Below are 21,475 nucleotides of genomic sequence, written 5' to 3'. Positions count from 1 at the left end.
AACATCTCTTCTAGTGAAGCATAATACAAACTTTTAAGTATAGTGTAAGCTTGTTATACATGCTTCATCTGAGCACCCAGGAGGCAGAGGCAAGGCTGGGTAGATCTTGTGAATCTGAGGCCAGTTTGGTCTACACATGGAGTTGCAGCCCAGTGAGATTCTGCAACATAAAAACAAAGCAAAATGTGTAATCTCCACATCCTCGATTCATGACTGCTCTCCAGTCCCTCTGTCTGTGACCTGGCCTACATTCTAGAAATGAAAATCATAAAAATATTCAAGATATCTCATTTAGATACCCTTTCATTACTGGATGTAGAACCCATTTGAAAGCAAAGTTTGTCTTTCATTTGTCCTTGGACTACTTGCTCATTGCTAGCATGTTCAAAGTTCCATTGATAGAAACTGTGTTCTCCTGATTCTTAATCTTCCTGGATTGTTGTTGTTGTTAATTTCCCTCCTCCATAAACTCTACGTAGATCATACCATTGGTTTCCAAGCTTTTTATCCTTACTTAGCCACTTATGTCCATGTGGGCACATCACCAAACCTTTAGAAATAGGATTATTATGTATTTGTTTTACGTGTGTGTGTGTGTGACAAGCCAAGGCTGCTGCCCTTGAACTACTGATCTCTTTGGGTCTACCTTCTTCGTGCTTAGATTACAGACATTAGGCACAGTTCCTCACCAGACATGGCTTTATCAACATCATAATTGGTGCCTCAGCTTTTGAAGATACAAGTTCAGTGTGAAACTCAAACTCCCTCTCTCTCCACATCCCCAGTTAAATAAAACACGAGGAAACAGCAAGTGTTGATCCAAAAAGGAGGCTAACACATAATTCATGATGGCCTTCAGGAATGAGGTTTATTGGTATAGAAGGACTGTGAATCAAGCTGCTAGGTGTGAGGGAGAGTGTTAGTCAGACCAAAACTACATGATGTATGTGAAGATAACATGATAGGGCCTTAATGGGAAGGAGAGTTTCGCTTGGTTACCTGGACAGGAGCTTCATTAAAATAAGAGAATACATGAGGCATGTTGGGGGGATTGTGAGAAAGCAGCACAGATGCTTCTGAAACAGAATTTCTGATTATGTGTAGGTACAATAAGAAGCACTTGTCCATCAATACATTCATCAGTATACACTGCTCTCGTTATGGAGAACATATTTGTAAATAGCTCGGTCCACATTCCCATGTACCAATAAACTCTCTAACTCCCTAGAACTCTTACATAAGTATGGATGCTGGCCATCATTTATTATCATAGCTTTATTTTCTCTTTTTCTCTTAATGTACCAAAGACATATTTCTTAAACCCACGTGTGTGTCCAAAAATGACACTAGGCGTGCTAGAATGGGCTCTGTACCATAATATGTTTTGTGGGAGCAATTGAAGTGACCTCTTCAGAGTGCGCCCATATCGGGTTTATTCGCATTCATTTAAAAGACAATCTGCTTCACTCATTATTGCTGTTCCTCCTGGCCCTTTGTGGGATTGGATTTTCCTCTTAGTGTTTGTTTTACTCCTCTGCTTTTGGCATCTCATTGATGACCTCAACTTGATTATTAGAAGTTGCTATATTCGTGGTATATTTCAGTGGTTAACATTGACTTTTACTCTTTTTTACAAAAATGCTGATTTAAGACAAACTGATAAAGTGAAACTATTTACATGGCGATTTAGAAGGATTAGCATAGTAAAGTCATTGGAAAGAGCCTAGGGGCCTTATCACCCTCAGCCTGCTGCCTTTAAACAGATTAACTGATGGGCAGTAATGGTAAGGACTGCAGCAGTAGCAATGAGTCAGCATTCCTGTAGCTTTTACTGTTGTTTTGCATTTGGGATTACTAAATGCTTTCACGTGCATTTTCTATAATTACATAATGTCTTGAAATAATAGCATATTTGTATGTTTTTTTCAATGAGAGGAAATGAAAAGTCCCAGTAAAAGGAAAACTGAGATTGTCATGGGTGGCTGAACCTGGTGGAAAAGGGAAACACAGGGAGGAAATTACAGCTGCTCCCACTTATATTAGCATTTTCTGACACACGTGGGAATACAGCTCAATGCCAGGTTTGCGTCATGTTGGCACCACCTTCTTGCCATCTCGCCCCCTCTCATCTCAGCAAAGAAAATACTGTGTCCTGGACATGTCATGCTGCCTCAGGTGGGCGGTAACAATCTCTGCTTCACTTTCAATTTCCTCCTTAATACATTTGTGACATCGTCACTTGAATTAGTAATGTTTTTTTTAACTAAATGATTTAAAAGTCCTCATGTTGTGTCGTATCTAAATTTGCAAACTATAAAACACCTGAAAACGTACAGAGTCCAGGAAAAACCATTTGAGGTTGTTGATAGACACAACTTAGTAGGAACTATGTAGAGGAATGACTGAAGTGTGTGATGGAATTGGTTGTATAGAAAAGAAACAGAGAGCCTTGTATTCCGTATGCTCCATGTTTCATGTGTTCATTAGAGTTACAAAATATAAAGGGCTTAATGGTCATGAAAAGAAAGAAGAGTGTTCAGTGAAAGACAACTTCACAGAGGGGATGAATAAAGCTGCAAAGTTAACATTGTATACTAACTACCTAAAGTGAAAGTATTCCATTATGCAGAAAAACAATTGTGAGAATTGATACCTTGGCACTTTTCAAAAAATGAAATTATTTTCCCATAATAGAAGTGGTTTGCTAAAAACAATTATTCACTTGGTTTGTTCAATTTCCAGATATTATATTTTCCACTGAAATAAATTTTGTACTACAGTGCAGTGTGTTGGTGTGTGTCCTGTTATGAAACTATAATGATTCTTAAATAATTATGTTATGATATGATACTCTACATGCCTTCAAATTAAACATGTTCCCAGCAAAAGTAGGGTTTTTATTTGAACAAATCATTTAATTAATTTAGCCCAATTTAAAATAATGTTAATAGTCATAACCAATTGTCTTTATTATTCTTTTGATAGTAATTACCTCTTATCTGTGTTTAAGGTTGCCATTACCACCTGGGGCATTTTCAGGACTCTGGAAGAATCAGGAAGCATTCAAGCATTTATACTTTGAGAAATTTCCTGTAAGATCTTTAATATACTTTAAATTTTTCATCTGCTTTTATTTTTGTGTCTCTTTACTAACTATGAGTATCAGAATATTTAGAAATTAAATCGAGTAAAATGAGATTCCAGTAATTTTAGGCTCTTTGCTGGAATCCTCTATACAAGAATGAAAGCAAGCAGCCAATCAGAGCTAGGAAGTCACTAGGACTCCAGCCTCCTCTATACTTAGTTATATGAGTAAATCTATTGAATTTCCACCCTATAATTTGTTTTTGACAGCGTTCCTTAATCTTTTTATTTTAACATGCCATATTATTTTTAAATAACGAAGTGGCTAGGGACAGTATTCTTAAACCCCAGGTCCTTGCCTCAGTGGCCTGGATGACAAAGTTTGTTTTCCTGTGTGTCAATTTGTCATTCATCTATTACCCCAATGCGTAGGTGATGTGTGCTGTGCTAATGGCAGCATCCTACCACCACACTGTCCTTATCATGTCCTAGGTAAAAAAAAAAATGCGAATGAATAATGAGAGTATCACAAAAGCAATGAGTCCAAGTAGTTAGCATTCTATCTTTATTGGGTGTGAGTGAAAGATGGATGCCCTACTCAACTAGACAAATGGCAAGGGTGAAAATAGCTTTCTTTGGAAAGACATCTCAGTCAAGTGACCTCAACAGCCAAGATTAAACATTCTCCTGATCAAGTGTGGCAGAAAGATTTGTCATTTGACTTGACTCCTGTTAGCCAGTTCAGTCTATATGATGGGCCACAGGTAATTCATCAGCGTACTGATACAATTCATTATCACCTGATTATGGCAAGCAATATGTACGTGTGGTTTTAATATTATTCCTTTTAAGATCAAAAGCCCCAGTGGATGGTCAGACTCCGTGAAGCACCTCTCTATTTTGCTTTGATTCCTTACCTCTCAGGCCTCTCATCTACAGATTTAATAAAAACATGGGTCAAGCAAGTTAAGCAGAGTTCATGCAACTTAGATGTGATGTGGCTAAGGCTGGAAACAGAATTGCCTGCCCTTTCCTGTTTCCTAGATGGTCTCTTGTAACTGCAGAATGCAACAAGAACAAGCGAGGGGATAACATTGGGATGCAATATGAATAAAATATAATAAATAAATAAAAATAAAACACAAAGCCCCCTATAATTCAGTTATAGGTCTTTTGGTTTCAAATAGAATAGTAGATAACTTTTATCAACTCATTTAAGGGAAGATCACACCAAGTATTAGAAAGGTTACAAAATACAAATGGCCACTTGTATGGATTTGTTTTAGAGACTATGTCTAAACACAAGTTTCAAATAAATTAGAAGCAGTAAAGAAAATAATATGCATTTCAGTTTTTTTCTTTTTTTAATTTTTTATTAATTTATTCTTGTTACATCTCAATGGTTATCCCATCCCTTGTATCCTCCCATTCTTCCCTCCCTCCCACTTTCACCTTATTCCTCTCCCCTATGACTGTGACTGAGGGGGATTTCTTCCCCCTGTATATGCTCATAGGGCATCAAGTCTCTTCTTGGTAACCTGCTATCCTTCCTCTGAGTGCCACCAGGTCTCCCCCTCCAGGGACATGGTCAAATATGAGGCACCAGAGTTCATGTGAAAGTCATACCCGACTCTCCACTCAACTGTGGAGAATGTTCTGTCCACTGGCTAGATCTGGGTAGGGGTTTAAAGTTTGCCGCCTGTATTGTCCTTGGCTGGTGCTTTAGTTTGAGCGGGACTCCTGGGCCCAAATCTGCCTATCATAATGTTCTACTTGTAGGTTTTTAGGACCCTCTGGATCCTTCTACTTTGCTATTCTCCCATGCTTCTCTCATCTAGAGTCCCAATAGGATACTATGGCAAAAACACAACTACACAAACGCTTGACTGGAACCAACATCAAAATTAAGACTCTTAACAGTCACTGGTCATTAATATCTCTCAACGTCAATGGTCTCAATTCTCCAATAAAAAGACACAGACTAACTGAATGGGTGCATAAACAAGATCCAACATTCTTCTGCATTCAAGAAACACATCTCACTCATAATGATAGGCATTACCTCAGGATAAAAGGTTGGAAAAAATATTCCAAGCAAATGGTCACAAGAAGCAAGCAGGCGTAGCCATTTTAATATCGAACAAAATAGACTTTCAACCAAAATTAATCAAAAGGGATACAGAAGGACACTTCATACTCATTAAAGGTAAAGTCAACCAAGATGATATCACAATTCTGAACATCTATGCTCCCAATACAAGGGCACCCACATTTGTAAAAGATCTGCTAAAAAAGCTTAAACAACACATCGATCCCCACACAATAATAGTGGGAGACTTCAACACCCCACTCTCACTGAAGGATAAGTCATTGAAACAGAAACTAAGCCGAGAAATAACATCATTAACCAATGCCATGAGTCAAATGGATCTAACAGATATCTATAGAACCTTTCATCCAAACAAGAAAGAATATACCTTCTTCTCTGCACTTCAGTTTTTACTTTTTATTTTTGAGTCTTCGTTCTATTGTAATTTGTAAACCAACAAAGATGAGTTAACTATTTTGAGATTGGAGAAATACTATATTTATACTGATTATTATGCTACTGAGGCCTGAGTTCAGTCCCAATCAATGTCAATAAACTAGTCATTTCTTTCTGTAATTTTTATAGAAAGTTTTAAAAATAGATACAATTTGAAATAACTTTATTAAAAATTTCCTATAATACTAAATATATCAGAAATATTGAGCCATCACTTTGCTCTTTTAAATAAGTAATTGGGTTCCCAAATGTTAGAACTCCAAGTACAAATACTTAACTTGAACATATATAAGGACATTTTAACTTATTGATGGCTATTAGAGGAGCAAAAAAAAAAAAAAAATGTAGCTACGATAAGCAGCCAAAAGCAATTTACTCTCAGAACCTGCTGTAGGCTACATTATATATTTTACCAAGCTTTAAAATGATCCTGTTCTAGCTGATCCCAGTACTAGGGAGGCACATGCAGGTGGATCTCTGTGAGTTTAAGACCATCTTGGTCTATAAACCGAGTCCAAGTCCAGGACAGCCAACCTACACTGAGAAACCCTGTCTTGAAAACTCAAAACATACAAAATAAAAAAAATTTTAAAAAAGCATGTTCTTACCTACCACTACATGCTAAATAAATAGATGTATTCTTATTTGCAGGGATACTATGACACTATGGATGCTGGCTACATGGATGAGGAAGGCTACCTATATGTTATGTCGCGAGTGGATGACGTAATAAATGTTGCAGGCCACAGGATTTCTGCAGGTGCTATTGAAGAGGTACTGATGAATACTGCTCTCACCAAGTACTGACTATGCCGCTCTCACCAAGTACTGACTATGCCTTCAGTGCTCTCCAGCCTTTACCTTTCTGTGTCTCTATGTCTCTTCCACTTACATGGAATTTCATCTGCTCCACACTGAATTCTTTCTCTCCTACATGAGTCATTTGAAATAATCACACATGCTTGTTCTTTGTGGACGTGCCAGTGTACTTTCCCTGCTTGCTACCTGATACTTGGCCACTTCTAGCATCATTCCTTAGCACTCCATCATAATCAGACTTGCTTTTAGCTTTCAAATGATTTGAATTAAAAAAAAAACAAACTGTTTTTACTTTTAATCCCTGGGACATTTTATCCCAGTGTAATTTATACAAGCAAACAGCATTGTTGTTTTATTATTTAATATTTTAATTAAATAGGGTAACTATATTTCACTGTAATAACTGATTTTTTTTTGGTATTTGTGTAGATTCTTGAATCCATCATTAGAAGACAGATTATAAATAATTTTAACAGCGCAGAAGAATTATGGGATATCAACTATTTATTCTGACCCTCATAACTGTTGGCTAACCTGGACTTTTCTTAGAGTGTGCCTAACATACAGTTTCATATAGATGACATAAGCACAGTATTGCAACCTTTTGGAACCTGAGTATTTCTTATAGAATAATATGTTGTTGATCTATTGAAATTGTTATGGGCAACCATAGTTCTGTTCTTTTAAGATTCCTGTTTAAAATTACATTGTTTAGATGTCCTGATGAGTTTTTATATCTATTCATCCTTTGGACAAATGGGTTGTTCTAACTTTGGATAACTACTTGTAGTAGTTTTGCATACATTCTATCTCAGGTTTCTTGGGTATCAAACATTTCACTGCTGTAGGCTAAATACTTAGTGTATTTACTGGGTTATATGAGAGTACTTATGCATATTTATAATAAAATCCCTAACTCTTCCTGAGTAGAAGAACCTTTTGTGTGTACCCATTGGCAGCTTGTGGTAATTATTTCTTCTTATCTTTTATAGAACTTGATATTGTTACTAATCTCTAAACCACTCAAATGTTGTATAATCGTACTTCACTATGTTTCTGTTTCACTAAGGTAACAATTAACAATGCTGATTGAATAGCTTCCCATGCTTACTAACCATTCATATATATTTTTGATGGCGTGTCTAAAACATATGCTTGCTCTGTTTTAAATGTCTTCATTAGTGTTTTGTTATTGTTGTTGTTGTTGTTTATGTAGATTTTTCCCAATATTTTTCTTTTCCTGACTGAATCACCTTAAGTCAGTGTTTCTCAACCTATGGCTCACGACCTCTTTAGGGGTCAAATGACCCTTTGGTAGAGGTTGACTAAGACTGTCAGAAAATACAGTTATTTCCATTATGGTTTATTTTAGTAGCAAAATTACAGTTATGAGGTAGCAATAAAAATTTTATGGTTGGGGGGGTCACCACAACAGGAGGAACTTATTAAAGGGTCACAGCATTAGGAAGGTTCAGAACCACTGCCTTAGCTTTTCTGCCACAAACCAGCTGAGGATATTTGGGGGGTCTGTTCTTAGCTCACCTCTTTTATTAGTTGAGGTGTCTGGCCTCTCTCTGGTCCAAGGCCATATTGATCCCGCAGCCCTGAAGCGTATCTCAGGGTCAAAGAGTATGTTCTCTGCATTTGATGCTCTTTCTCAACATCACTTTAGCTGCTTTAGTGCTTCAGCTTTTACAGACATGATGAGCTATTCCCTAGCTACAATGATTCCTTCTGCCAATGTTGATTGTTATAGAAAAATCCATAGGCATTAAATCTGTAGATTGGCTTGGGAAAAGTTATGTCTAAATAACTTTGACTTTCTAATCCATAAGCCTTTTTATGTGCTTCCTTATCGATGTACGTAATCTTTGATATCTTATGTTTCCACAATATATTTTGTGAACATATTTTGGCAGATCCATAGTCAAACATTTGTTGCTTAGCCATTGAAGGTAGGGTATATTTTAAAGTAGTTTATAAATACTCATTGCTAGTAAATGTAAATATTACAAACTTTCCTAAATTCTGAAGTATTCTGCTATTTTGGTAGTTTTTATTTTGTAATTAATTTAAAGTAGATTTTCTCTCATCAGGTATCTTAATATAGTCTGTATACAAGCATATTATCTGTGAATGTAGTTTCCTTTCTCTTTTTTAATGTTAGGTTCCTTCTGGTGCCCCATATTTGGCCATGTCCCTTTGTGGGGGAGGCCCGATGGCAGTCGGAGGAAGGATAGCAGACTACGTAGAAGAGACTTGATACCCTAGCATCATATTCAGGGGGAGGAGGTTCCCCTCAGTCACAGTCATAGGGAAGGGGAATGGGGTGAAAACGGGAGGGAGGGAGGAATGGGAGGATGCACGGGATAGGATAGCAAATGAGATGTAATATGAATTATTTTATTTTTCAATAAAAATGTGTTTAAATTAAAAATATAATGTTAGGTTCTTATGCTTATTTTTCTCCTCTTTGGGAACTAGATGAAAGTTCCCACATAATTCCAGTGAGAGTGGTGAAAGCCAACAAGAAGGTTAGAGGGGGCTAGATTTAATCATTCCCATTTCTGGGTTAGATTAGGTGTAGACCCCACCAGGTTAGGCAGTGGGGAGGCACTGATTTTTGTTCTGTTTTGGTTTTGGTTTCACTTTCTTTGGTGTACATAGAACAGTGTTCTGAAGGCTTTCAAAGTACTGCTTTTCCTTATGTCATAACCGAGGTGTGAGGGGATTTTGTCTCTGTGACATTCACCTATGCTCCTAGACATAAAACACAGATGTTCCGAGGGCACAGTTCTTGGTGAAGGTTCCATCTTTCAGAGTCCTGCACATCGAGCCTCCGTCAGTTCACCCATTTCATTTTTATGCTTTCCTACCACTGCACTGGGTCCTGGGGATTGTGTTCTAGGATGGTGTGATTTCCTGTCTCCCCCTTTTGCCTTCTCAGTTTTCCTGCAGCGACCTTCCCTGTGCCCCCACTCTTTAATGTAACCCCCACTCCCCCAAATCACTGAATCTTTCACTTTATCCTGTGATTTGTTGCCAGGATAGAGTACCGACTTTAATGCTAAGTACAGAATTCAAGTGCCAAGCCTTTATTCACTTTGGCTTCCTGTTCCCCACTAGCTAGTCTTCTGTGCAGTAAGCTGATGCTTCGTTTTGCCATTGCCTTAGCTGGACTCATATTCCTCAGTATTGCTAAGTATGATATCAATAGGGAGAGGACACAAATGGGCCTGTATGGAACCTGGCACTTCCTGGAGTAGAGCAGGGCAAGTCTGCAGAGATCCACTCCCAGGATCTTCATAGATCCTGGTGGGCATGGCAACTCATGGTGAGTCTCTCTATGCTTTTACTGTGGAATAGAGAGACCTCTGTGCTCCTTCCCATAAATCCTGCTGTTCGGTTATGAAAAAAGAAGAAGAAGGTATGGCTTCCTTAATGTTCACTTACGGTGAATTGTGGAGAGTCTGGAGGTCAGGAACCAAGCAGGGTTCTTTTGTGGTATTCATGTGGATTTGGAAGATAAAGTATGTTTCAAGGCTTCTATTTTCCCTTTATGTGGGCCTCTGCCAAGGCATAGCATGTTTTTCTTGGATCTTTTTCTGTATGTACTTACTCAAATTTCTACATTATAGGGACTTCCCCTATCTATCTATCTATCTATCTATCTATCTATCTATCATCTACATAGGAGCTGTGTGTGTGTGTGTATAACAGAACACACACACACACACACACACACATATATATACATATATAATATAAGGAGGGAATAGAAAGAGGTGGGAGGTGCAGATAGAAATGGCAGGAAGGTGTAGGGCAGTATACATAGACAAAGTATATACGAATACCAGTGAAAATGTTCTTATAAGCACGTCACTGCACATAATGAATAATTCTAATAAAAATTAAGCATTGAAAATAGAAAATGGAAAATCTAGTCAACTAATTATACAATCTTGTTTGTGAAGCAGCTTCAAATCATGACTTCTATAGCAAAGTGCTAATGGTAAGGAATATATTCTGGATTTCTAACTGCTTCATGAGATGCTCCACAAAAATGTATAATTACTTTAACTTTGCTATTTGTATATAGAATATATGACTCTGAGAAAGGAATTATGTAACTATGAAACATTTGATGGATCTTTTAGCTTGTCAGATATTATTATAATTAGAAAAGATAAAGTGGTTCTATTTATTCAATTTTATTTTCTATAACAAAACTCCACAATAGTTCTATTATTGAATGGAATAAACAAAGAACATTTCAATGAAGGAAAATGTTTAAGCTCACATGGCTAACAATTCAGTGTATCAGGATAAAAGGATTCCAAAGCCCCATTCTTTTCCTTGTAACTGTCAGGCCGTCTTCTCTAATGGCCATGCTGGACTTCAGGTCAAACTTAACAACTTAATTTTTCTTGCTATGATGACTTTGCCTTTTTTTTTCTTTAGTGTCAGCCAGTGTGGTGTTTTTGAATAAAAAAAATATGATAAAATGTCCTAGAACACGAAGCCATTATTTGGTATTATAATATTATCTTGTTATTAAATGGCAGCATTTTGTCATAACCTGAAATAGAAATTCCTGTTTCATGTATTTCAAAGTGTAGCCAATTGTGGCTCTGCCTGCACAAACTTTTAATTCCTTGCTTCTAGAATATTAGTGCCAAAATTCACATGTATTTCTAGTAGCCTAGCTAATCACTCTATGAAGATGGTGTCTGCATAGCTTTTTTCTAAGTATTTTAATATTTTATTTCATGAAACAATATTTACACCATTTCTGCACAATAGTACAAATTTTAAAGTATTCTTTTAAAAATTTTTTTACATATGCATTTATATTATTACCCATATATATATAATAAACCACATACAGCAAGAAAAACTGTGAACCCATTTTTTCAAATTTTCTTATTTTTAGAATGAAAACTGTTGTATTCAATTATATGTTGAGAATTTTTATGTTTCTTCTGATATCTTTCTCACTGCGTGTAACAAAAGAATTTAGGCAAACAGAAATAAGAAAGTAAAGTGGAAAAAGAAGGAAAATGGGCCAAAGTTGTTGACTTTCAACAGAAATCTTGTTACAGTGTCTTAGAATATTTTAACCCATTACTCTAACATCTATCTTTAAATAAATAAATGATTGGCTTTTATTCAATATTTATACTTAATAAGTAACTAATCATGCCATTTCATATCTGGCTTATTTTTTTTCCCTTTATTTGGAATCGCCTGTACAGTCACTGACTTGTTGGCATTTTTCTGCTCCTCATAATATCTCTTAAAATTAATGTAAAGTGTGTTCCTGCAATGTTCTCTCTACCACTTTTTATTGCCATGCCAAATATCATGATTCAGTTTTCTAAAGTTCTCAGTGAGAAAGGCTGGAATCTTGACTATTTAGAAGTAGAATAGCAGGCTACCAAGAAGAGACTTGATACCCTATGAGCATATAAAAGGGGAGGAGGTTCCCCTCAGGCACAGTCATAGGGGAGGGGAGTAAGGGGAAAATGGGAGGGAAGGAAGAATGGGGGGATACAAGGGATGGGATAACCATTGAGATGTAACAAGAATAAATTAATAAAAAAAGAAAAAAAAAAAGAAGTAGAACATGACCTGTTCTAGGAGACATAATTCATATTATACTCTATAACACATGACTTTTAGTGCTATTATATCATCTTGTTTTTAAAGGCTATAATTTGTGATAACCAGAAACTTAATGTTTTGGTGCATTTCAAAAGAATGTAAAGGTTCTGGGTCTACTGAGAAATCCATTTATATGAAAGTAATAACTAATTGCTGATTTTTATTATGGAAAAGTATCCATTTTTTCTAAGTTTTACTAAGTAAAACTTTTAATTTTTTAAATTAAAATATAGTTATAACATTTCCACTTTCCTTTTATTCCCCTTAACCCCTCCAAAATGCCTCTCTTCAAATCCATAGCCTTTTTTCATATATATCTATATAGCCTATATCTATCTATCTATGTATCTATCTATCTATCTATCCTGAAATCGTATACAAGCAATATTAAACAGACTTTTTCTCTCTAACTCTATCATCTATCTAATCTATATCTCTATATATTTACTTTCTCATATTTTAAAATAAAAATATAGTTATATCAGTTCTTCTTCTCTTTTAGTTCCTTTAACTCCTCCAAAATACCTCTTATTAAATCCAAAGTCTCTTTTCATATATATCTATATCATCTATAGCTACATTAATCTCTCTCTATTTAATATTGTTTGTACTGCTTGTGTGTATAAGATTTCAGGGCTGACCACTTGGTATTGGATAATTAATTAGAGGGCTAGATAAAAACTTTAAAGGGTATTAAATTAGTGAATATCCAACCAGCAGATAGTCTATGAAAATTAGTGTCAGAAATATTTTAGAAAAATCTGTTCTTTTCCATTCTTTGTACAAGAAAATGGAGCTGTCAAATAATTTTTATAAATTTAAAAGGACATTATTCTTGAAGATCCCTGTACAAGAAATAGCCTTCTGTGACGATTTAGTAATAAGATCTATTTTAAACACCGATTAATCTTTTAAAGCTTAGCAAGGAGCTAGAGAACTGAGAAACTTGGAGGACGTTCAAAGTGTTCTCATGAAAATTGTGACTGAAAATTTCTTGTTCAGGGTTAGTGAGACAACAGAAATAGGAGGCAGCATGTTCATTCTTCCTCAGCTGTCTCTTATTGCTGTAAACAGTGTCTATGGAAAAAAAAAAAAAAAAGAAAAAGTACGACTCTCAAACTCCATCCTTTCATGTGTAACTAAAGTTTCAGAACTTTTAAAATCCATCTTATAATATCACTGGGAGTATAGGGATCTACTGTCAATGTTCTGCCTGGAAAACCCAGCGCAGCGGCTTTCTCCCAGGGCAGGTCGTTCTCATAAAGCGCACTGTTTTCAAGTTAGCTGTTTCTTTATGTCAAGACAATCGAATATATTGCCCTCTAGTGTTTTCCCCGTTTTTCCGGATTTTTTTCACTTTGCCAGGTGCATTTTTTTATGTGTGTCCATCAGATGGTAGAGTTCCTTATGTCTTTCAAATTTTCTTCTCGCTGCTTTTTTCCCTAAATAATATATCTATGTCCACAACTTCCACTGCCATCTTTGTATGAACGACATCTACTAATATCATGGCTCTTCTCGGTTCCCTGTGTACAACTCCCCTACGTAGATATCTTCAAGGTATCTGAAGGGAACAAGTCTAAGGCAACACACAGTGTTTTTTTTTTTTTTCATAAACCCAGCAATTTCTAGCTAAGAGAACCTGAATCACTATCTTAGCAGCTACTCAAGTTGAAACCCCACAGGGTTTTCCTTAATCCCTCTAGAAAACTCATGTCAGAAATCCAAAATATTATCACATGTTGCCTGTTTTGTTTCTTAATATCTTTTAAAATCTACTACCACAGCCTTAGTGTATTATAAGAGTCCTCAGAGTGAGGGCTTTCGCACATGTATTTTTTTGTAAGCCCTACTGTCTTAGTCATGGTTTCTATTACTATGACAAAAATACCATGACCAAAAACCAAGTTGGGGAGAAAAGAGGTTATTTGATTTACTCACTGTTCATTACTGAAGGAAATCAGGACAAGAAGTCAAACAGGGAAGAATTCTGGAGACAGGACCAGAAGCGGAGGCCATAGCGGGTGCTGCTTACTGCCTTGCTTCCCGTAGCTTGCTCAGCCTCCTTTCTTATAGAACCCAAGACTGCCAGCCCACAGACAGCACCGCCTACCACGGCGTGGCCCACCCCCATTGATTACAAACTGAGAAAATGCCTTCCAGCTGGATCTCATGGAGGCATTTCCTCAGCTGAGGCTCCATCCTCTCTGATGCCTTTCACTTGTATGAAGTTGACACACAAAACCAGCCAGGACACTCACCTAAGCAGATGATTTAACCGTAGGCATCCATGTTTCCTGTGCTAGATCACTTTGTGATCCCAGAGAAACGCTGTTTTGTTCTATATAGGCATCGTGGCGCACACCTTTAATCTCAGTGCTCTGGAGGCAGAGGCCAGGCATCTCTGTGAAATTAAGGCCAGCCTGGTATACTGAGTGAGTTCCAGGACAGCTAGGGCAACACAGTGAAAACATGTCTCCAGAAAAAAAAGAAAAGAAAAAGAAAAAGAAAAATTGTTACCTACAGTGGTGATAATCTGTTACCAGGGCTTCTCTTTATGGTAAACCTCCCCCGAAGAACTGGAAAATCCTCATTAGTTGGAAGGACCAACCCACTGAAAGAAATGCTCTGTTATTTCCTCAAAAACAAATTCCCTCTTTTATCTTGCGGCATCTTTGGATTCTCCTGAAAGGCACACTTATTAGGTAGGCAGCCCTGAAGTAAAGTAAAATGCCCCCAAGGCTTTCTGTTAGAGAGAGGACTGTGTGCTTTGCTTACATATGATACCTACAGCACATTTTCTATGACTTCATTAATAAGCCATTAAGAGGAAGAAAAATCCCTTTACCTTCCGGGTAAGCCAAGCAATTAACCTTTGTTACTGTCAGTGCTCAGTAACAACCATGGGAATCCTAACTGTTCACCTGAGATGTAGTGATGTGAACCTATTAGGAAACTTCAGGAAAGCAGCTATGATTTCATGATTCTCTTTTCCTATGTATTAAGATGATAAGCATATAGAATTGTAAAGACACGCCTTCTCTCATTGCAGTCAGTCCTTTCACATGGCACTGTGGCCGACTGTGCTGTGGTTGGCAAGGAAGACCCCTTGAAAGGTCACGTCCCCTTAGCACTCTGCGTGTTGAAGAAAGGTGAGTGGTCCCTGTCATCCCTGACTGTCTGAGTCTGGATGGGTGGTGTTACTTTGGTACTTACGAGCTCAACTCTCTCCCTAGATATAAGTGTAACCGAAGAACAAGTTTTGGAAGAAATTGTGAAACACGTCAGGCAGAGCATTGGCCCTGTGGCGGCTTTTCGAAATGCGGTTTTTGTCAAACAGCTACCCAAAACCAGGTCTGGCAAGATTCCAAGGTCTACACTCTCCGCCCTAGTCAATGGCAAGCCATATAAGGTAAATGACTCAGACTCTATAATGCTGAGTTCTGAAATTGTTTCCCCTCCGTGTTAGGCACCTGCAAAACACTGTTAGATTAAGGTTTTTCAATCATGAATACTATCCTCAGCAAACTTTCCTCATTCTCAGTAAGAATGCGAGTTTGAGAAATCATGTGCTTTAATTATAAGGAACTGTTGCTTTCAGCAATTTTTAAAATTTGAAACAGAATTGCAGAAATTCTTTCCTTTGAACTCAATGGACATATTGCTTCCCTACAATCACTAATGACCATCCATGATGAGAAAGTAAAGCATTTGAGAAGTCTAAAATGTTCTAACATATCACTTCTAATTAATTCTACTATTTTGGAAGAAAACACTTTTAGAAAAAGTTAGACTGATTCAAGCACTTATATATTTTAATTTCAAGGCATGTTATTGACAAGAACATCTGTAATTTCATAAATTTTTATATAATAATTACTTGTCTAAGCAAATGTCAGAGTAAATCACCAAAAACTCTGGAGAAATATGTAGAAATACAAACAATTTTTGCTAAATACAAACAATTTTACTATTCCAAAAGATAAAATTTTAAGTGTTTTGCTTGAAGTTCCCAATTTTACATATTTTATGGGTGTTTTATGAAATAATTAGGAGTATAAATTGTGGCTATCTGTAATTGTAGTATTTGGGAGGTAAAGCCAGCCAGTTCAAGGCTGAGCAACTCTGCTACACAAGGGGTTTGAAGCCAACCTACACAATAGGACACCCTGTTTCAAGAAAAAAAAAAAATCAAAACAAAGTTTAAAAGAACAACAACAAAAGCGAACAGTAAAAGAAAGCATGTCACTGTCTGTCCTACAAAAAGTCACAGCGAAACCCAAGGGAAGGCGATCACCTGACACTGCCCATTTTTTCCCCAGGTAACACCTACCATCGAGGACCCCAGCATTTTCGGTCACATAGAAGAAGTTCTGAAGCACGCCCTGTGATTTTTGTTTACTATTTTCATTCAGTTTGTCTTAACTTTCCAGCCAGAATTAGTTGTTTATTTTCTATAAAGAAATACTTGAAAGCATTTTCCTTATCAACTCAAATGGGAACTGTTGCCTTAAAGCAGTCTAGCGGCCCTTGGACCAGGGTGTATGTTATGTTTTATGTGAGCCAGTTTGCATTGTTACTTATTTCTTGTAACATGGATCATTGTATGCAAACTAGACTATTAAGAAACACTTTTTGGGCAGGCGGATTGCTGTGAGTTCGAGGCTAGCCTGGTCTACAAAGTGAGTCCAGGAGAGCCAAGGCTACAAAGAGAAACCCCATCTTGAAAAACAAAACAAGACAGAACAGAAAAAGAAACACTTTTTGGTTTATGATTTTACAAATTCAGGTGCCTTACAAACACATTTTAATTGAAAATCAGTCAGAATATAATTTAAAATGTTATTGTGGAGACACCAATGTGGTTTAATATTTTTAAGATGACCACTTTGTTTTTAGGTAATCATCTAGACAGAATAGGTTGCCTAGCAACACAGGGCCCCAGGGTCAAGCACCACTTCCAGTTTGCTTGTTACTGGATAAGGGGAGGCCTGTGTCAGGATACAACCTAGATATCCTTCCATCAAATCTTTTGTGGAGAAGAAGACTCCTGGAAATTCCTATCATGGTTGACTGTGTTCATGTTGATGCCTCCATCTCCCAACAGAATCAAGGAGTGGCATACATGTGGAAAGGAGTGACAGAAAGAATGTTATAAGAAGAAATAGGAAGGCTTTCATCTTATGCAAAACATTCAATAAACCTATCTTTTCTGTCTTTTTCTTTTTTCTTTCTTTCCTTCTTTCTTTTTCTGTCTTTCGTTTTCTTTTTTCTCTTTTCTCTTTCTTTCTTTTTCTGTTAAGTTCAAGGTTCCTAGGTTGACCTCACATTTGCTAATAAGTGTGGCTGAGTTTGGTGTTAGAGGCATGCTCTACCATATTGAGCTCCAAATTAGCGTTGTTTACCTCTTATGAGGACAGAGCCCTAAGCCCTGAGCGAGTCCTGTGCATGCAAGGCAAGCATTTTTCTGTTGAGCTACACTCCTGGCCCTCAATGAATGTATGGTGGGCCTCTGAGCTACATATCTCAACAAGTGGTTTTTAGACCATTACGGAGCCTTAAATACTGGAAATCAGGTGCTCCATCAAGGGAGCAGTCCTATCAGGCTCCAAAGAAATATGGCTCAGGAGAGACAAGTTACCATACTGCAATAGCCTCTGGTTTTCAAGAGAACCCCAAATATTTACTTTTATTGACAGTTTTAATTTTGAATAAATGTTAAATCATCTAAAAATTATGCTTTAACATATATTTCAACTGGGGGGTGGTGGCACACGCCTTTAATCCCAGCACTCAGGAGGCAGAGGCAGGTGGATCACTGTGAGTTTGAAGCCAGCCAAGGCTACACAGAGAACCCCTGTCTCAAAAAAACAAAAACAAAAAACAAAAACAAATAATACATATTTCTATCTATATCTCTATAAACCAGCCTTTTAAAATAATAAACTTTAAATAAGTTTATAGCAATATATCAATTAAATAGAGTAGAAGGAAATAGTTGAATAACTAGCTTAGAGTTCCACATGTATTATTCATCAGAGCGTAAATTTAAATCCAAAAAGTATACTCTTTTCATTGAATCATTGAGAGTTCTCAGAATAATTTGTCAACTCTTTAATCATTCAGAAACATTATTAAGATGAGCATAATATCCCAACAGAATAGCCTAAATATAAGAAATATAAGAAATGAGTTATGTATATCATATATAAAAGAATTTTTACACCTCTCTGTTCTTCTGTGTGGATAATAAATGGCTTCTCAAAGGAAACTTTTATTGACTAAACTACCTTCTTTATTGGTAAATTTGAAAGCAATATCTTTATCATCTTTAATTATTTTGGGACCCTGAATTAAACCAATTAGATAAGCATTTTGTAACTTGAAGTTCTTAAATTCCTTCAATTATTCATTATATGGGTACACTTTAGTCATTATCAATTTGCACCTAAATTATTTTTAATTGAATGTATCTTTGATAGCAATGTTATAATCTAAGAAGTGGGTCCATATTTAAATTTACCTAAATGAATTCTGTGATTGTGTATTTCATGAAAAATTTAAATTTGTAAGACATTTGAAAAATGGAAATAAAAGTATTTTTAATGTTTAAAGAGTGTGACTATTTTTTCCATAAAAATACACTAGCTAGATATAAATGAAACTTGTTTTAGATGTCCAAGGGTGGTTTTATTTATATAAAATGGTGGTCCAAAGAAAAAGAAAACAGAAACAAAGTCATGAACACCCAGAAACTTAAGCTCGATCCATAAAACTGATTTTCACATCTGATTATAATTTTCTTATATATTACATATTTTACATTTTTCTTGAAGGAAGTCATTAGATACTTCTGGCTATACTGGTAGGACCCATTACATAGCATCAGTATTTTTTTTTTTTTTAAATGTAATTTCTAAAATGAAGAAACTGCTTTTGGTGACAAAGTGAGTTGTTGCTATAATTGGATATTGATTGTCCTGCAAAAGCTTCTGTGCTGATTGCCTGGTGAGGGTAATGCTGACTCAAAGTGATATGTGCCCCTCTTATGGGGACTGTGTGTCCCCAGATTCATCAACTTCCTCCTTTTTTCCTGACAATGAGGTGAGCAGTTTTCTCTAGTACAGTCTTCCTGCCATGCCATCCCACATCCCTAGATGTCCTAAAGCGTGCAGACTGCCAGTACTTGAGCTGGAACATAAATAACTGTGGGTTAAAATATGTTTTCCTTCTTTGTAAGTTAATTATCACAAGCATTTCACTATGCAAAATTGGTTGCCACCGCATTATATAAACATAAGTATAAATCTTTCTAGTCTATGAGTATCATAATTTCTCTCTTATATTTTCATCTGGATGAATCAATAGTCTCATCATGAGATGCTGTTAGGTAGTTCTTTCCCATTGTTTTTACTCAAGCAACATAAAACCAAAACCAAAACCAAAACCAAAACAAACAAAAACCCAACCCACTTCTATCAGCTGGTTTAGAACTCCCTCTAGTGGCCGACTCTATTTTTGAATAAAATTGTATTAGAAATAATTGAATGATTTTTGCTGTAATTCGAGTAAATCATTAAATTTCATGCCATAGAAAACAAAGCTTAAGCAGAAAACTGGAAGCATTTCTTTTTTATTGACAATGGAGAGGGTTTGTTACCATTACCTTTGATTGAGTCTGTTCAACAAAAATAGACATCAAAACAAATGTACGTGCAAATATACCAAATTAAAATACAAAAAAAAAATTTACTAATGACAGGTCTTGCCTTTCATAAGACCAAGCAGCAAGAAAACAGCAGGTAAATCAATGGTATTATTAAATTGGTTTCACTTTGAAATCTCCCATATAAACAAAGAATAAACAACAGTGACACCACCAAATAAAGCCACAAGGAAGAGATTACTCTTCTATACTTTTTATACATTATATATGTTAATCATTCTGTCTTTTTTTTTCCTCTGATGAAAGTGAATTCAGGGAAGTCACAAAAAAAGGTAATTTCAGCTAAAGGCTTGTAACATTAGACTTGAGTCTGTTTAATGCCCTGTAACAGTGATTTTAAAAGGGAGTTAGGTTATGGGATTCTGTTTTATTTTTTATTTTTCTAGTGAAAATTGGCCTCAGACTCTACAGTAGTTGACACTCACTGTCCAGTACTGGCTGGCATGTCAGAGTTTTTGAATGAAAAAATAGTTCTTAATAAAGTGTGTGTGTGTGTGTGTGTGTGTGAGAGAGAGAGAGAGAGAGAGAGAGAGAGAGAGAGAGAGAGAGAGAGAGAGAGGGAGGGAGGAGAGAGAGAGACAGACAGACAGACAGAGAGACAGAGATAGAGAGACAGAGAAAGATAGAGAGAGGTGTGTGTGTGTGTGTGTGTGTGTGTGTGTGTGTGTGTGTGTGTGTTCCTTGGTCCACAGGCAACACCATTAGGTAATGGTTTTTTCAATATAGATTTTTAAAATCACTGCATTTGACTCTTGTAAACATTTTGGCTTTGTTGTCTACTGAAAAGGAGATTGAGCCATCACAGTGCTTTTTCGAAAGATAGAGGGCACCACATCCCTGATTGCCTTTAAAGGTCATTTTGGGCTCCAGGTAAAATAATTTTTTTACATGATCAGAGGCAGGTGTTCAGCTTTAAGGTTTGACAGACTTGAAGGAGAAGCATGTTGAAGCATGAAACATGCTTCCCGGAAACATAGTGATTGACCGTTACAATTGAAAAACTGTAGAAATGGTGGGATGGCAAAATACAAACAGTACTTGGAATTGTTCAATGTTTGCACTCGAGACTCCATGAACCATATATTTTATTTTTTTAAAAAATCATATTTATATCAATTTACAGAAGACTTACACATTTAAAAAGAAATCATACACAATAATACATAAATGCCTATTATATTACAACATGAAAAAACAAGTGGTTCCATCTCATAAAAGTATCAGATGTACAGAATTTATGGCATGGACGATGCTCATATTTCAGATGACTTAAACATTTTATTACAATCATAGTAAACTAACCAAAGTTAATATCCAACTCCCCCCAAGATCACGTGCTTACGTTTGGTAAACCGTTACTTATAGTATTTCCTTAGAATTCAGTCTTCACAAAGGCTTTGTTCACTTGTCTTCTGAGGCGGTCGTGCACTTTAGGTCCTGTAGACTGAAAAGATGACATCTGAAAGGGGCAATGGAAGACATGGGTCAGTTCACTGGCAAACCCAGCAAGTGCATCCCACAGCCTTACTGTGGGGTGTACTTTCCTATGTTTTTTCATTCTTTTTAAGACATTTATTTATTCACTTTACATCCTGAATGTACCCCCACGTGCCTGATTACACCCTTTTCTCCTTTTT

General features: G+C 36.4%; 2 protein-coding genes across 5 annotated transcripts in view; one reads left to right on the top strand and one right to left on the bottom strand.

Moving 5' to 3' along the window:
* The window catches only part of Acss3 (acyl-CoA synthetase short chain family member 3), a 158,378-nt gene extending 141,706 nt beyond the window's left edge, over positions 1-16,672 (top strand). Inside the window, exons 12-16 of the mRNA XM_051172695.1 lie at positions 3,011-3,092; positions 6,281-6,403; positions 15,165-15,264; positions 15,349-15,524; positions 16,435-16,672. Of these exons, the coding sequence (XP_051028652.1) occupies positions 3,011-3,092; positions 6,281-6,403; positions 15,165-15,264; positions 15,349-15,524; positions 16,435-16,503 (550 nt within the window). The 3' untranslated portion in view covers positions 16,504-16,672. The remainder of the gene's footprint in view (positions 1-3,010; positions 3,093-6,280; positions 6,404-15,164; positions 15,265-15,348; positions 15,525-16,434) is intronic.
* A 3,844-nt stretch (positions 16,673-20,516) lies between these two features.
* The window catches only part of Ppfia2 (PTPRF interacting protein alpha 2), a 419,795-nt gene continuing 418,836 nt past the window's right edge, over positions 20,517-21,475 (bottom strand). For all 4 annotated transcript variants that reach the window (XM_051139916.1, XM_051139918.1, XM_051139919.1 and 1 more), the window contains one exon: positions 20,517-21,297. Coding sequence is in view for 3 of the 4 variants with exons in the window: in XM_051139918.1 (XP_050995875.1) it covers positions 21,269-21,297 (29 nt within the window). In the remaining variant the exon portion in view is untranslated. The remainder of the gene's footprint in view (positions 21,298-21,475) is intronic.

The sequence above is a fragment of the Acomys russatus genome, chromosome 31, assembly GCF_903995435.1.
Source record: "Acomys russatus chromosome 31, mAcoRus1.1, whole genome shotgun sequence".
In the NCBI taxonomy this organism is placed as follows: Eukaryota; Metazoa; Chordata; class Mammalia; order Rodentia; family Muridae; genus Acomys; species Acomys russatus.
Note: the sequence above shows the minus strand (reverse complement) of the source record. Positions and strands in the feature narration are given on the sequence as shown.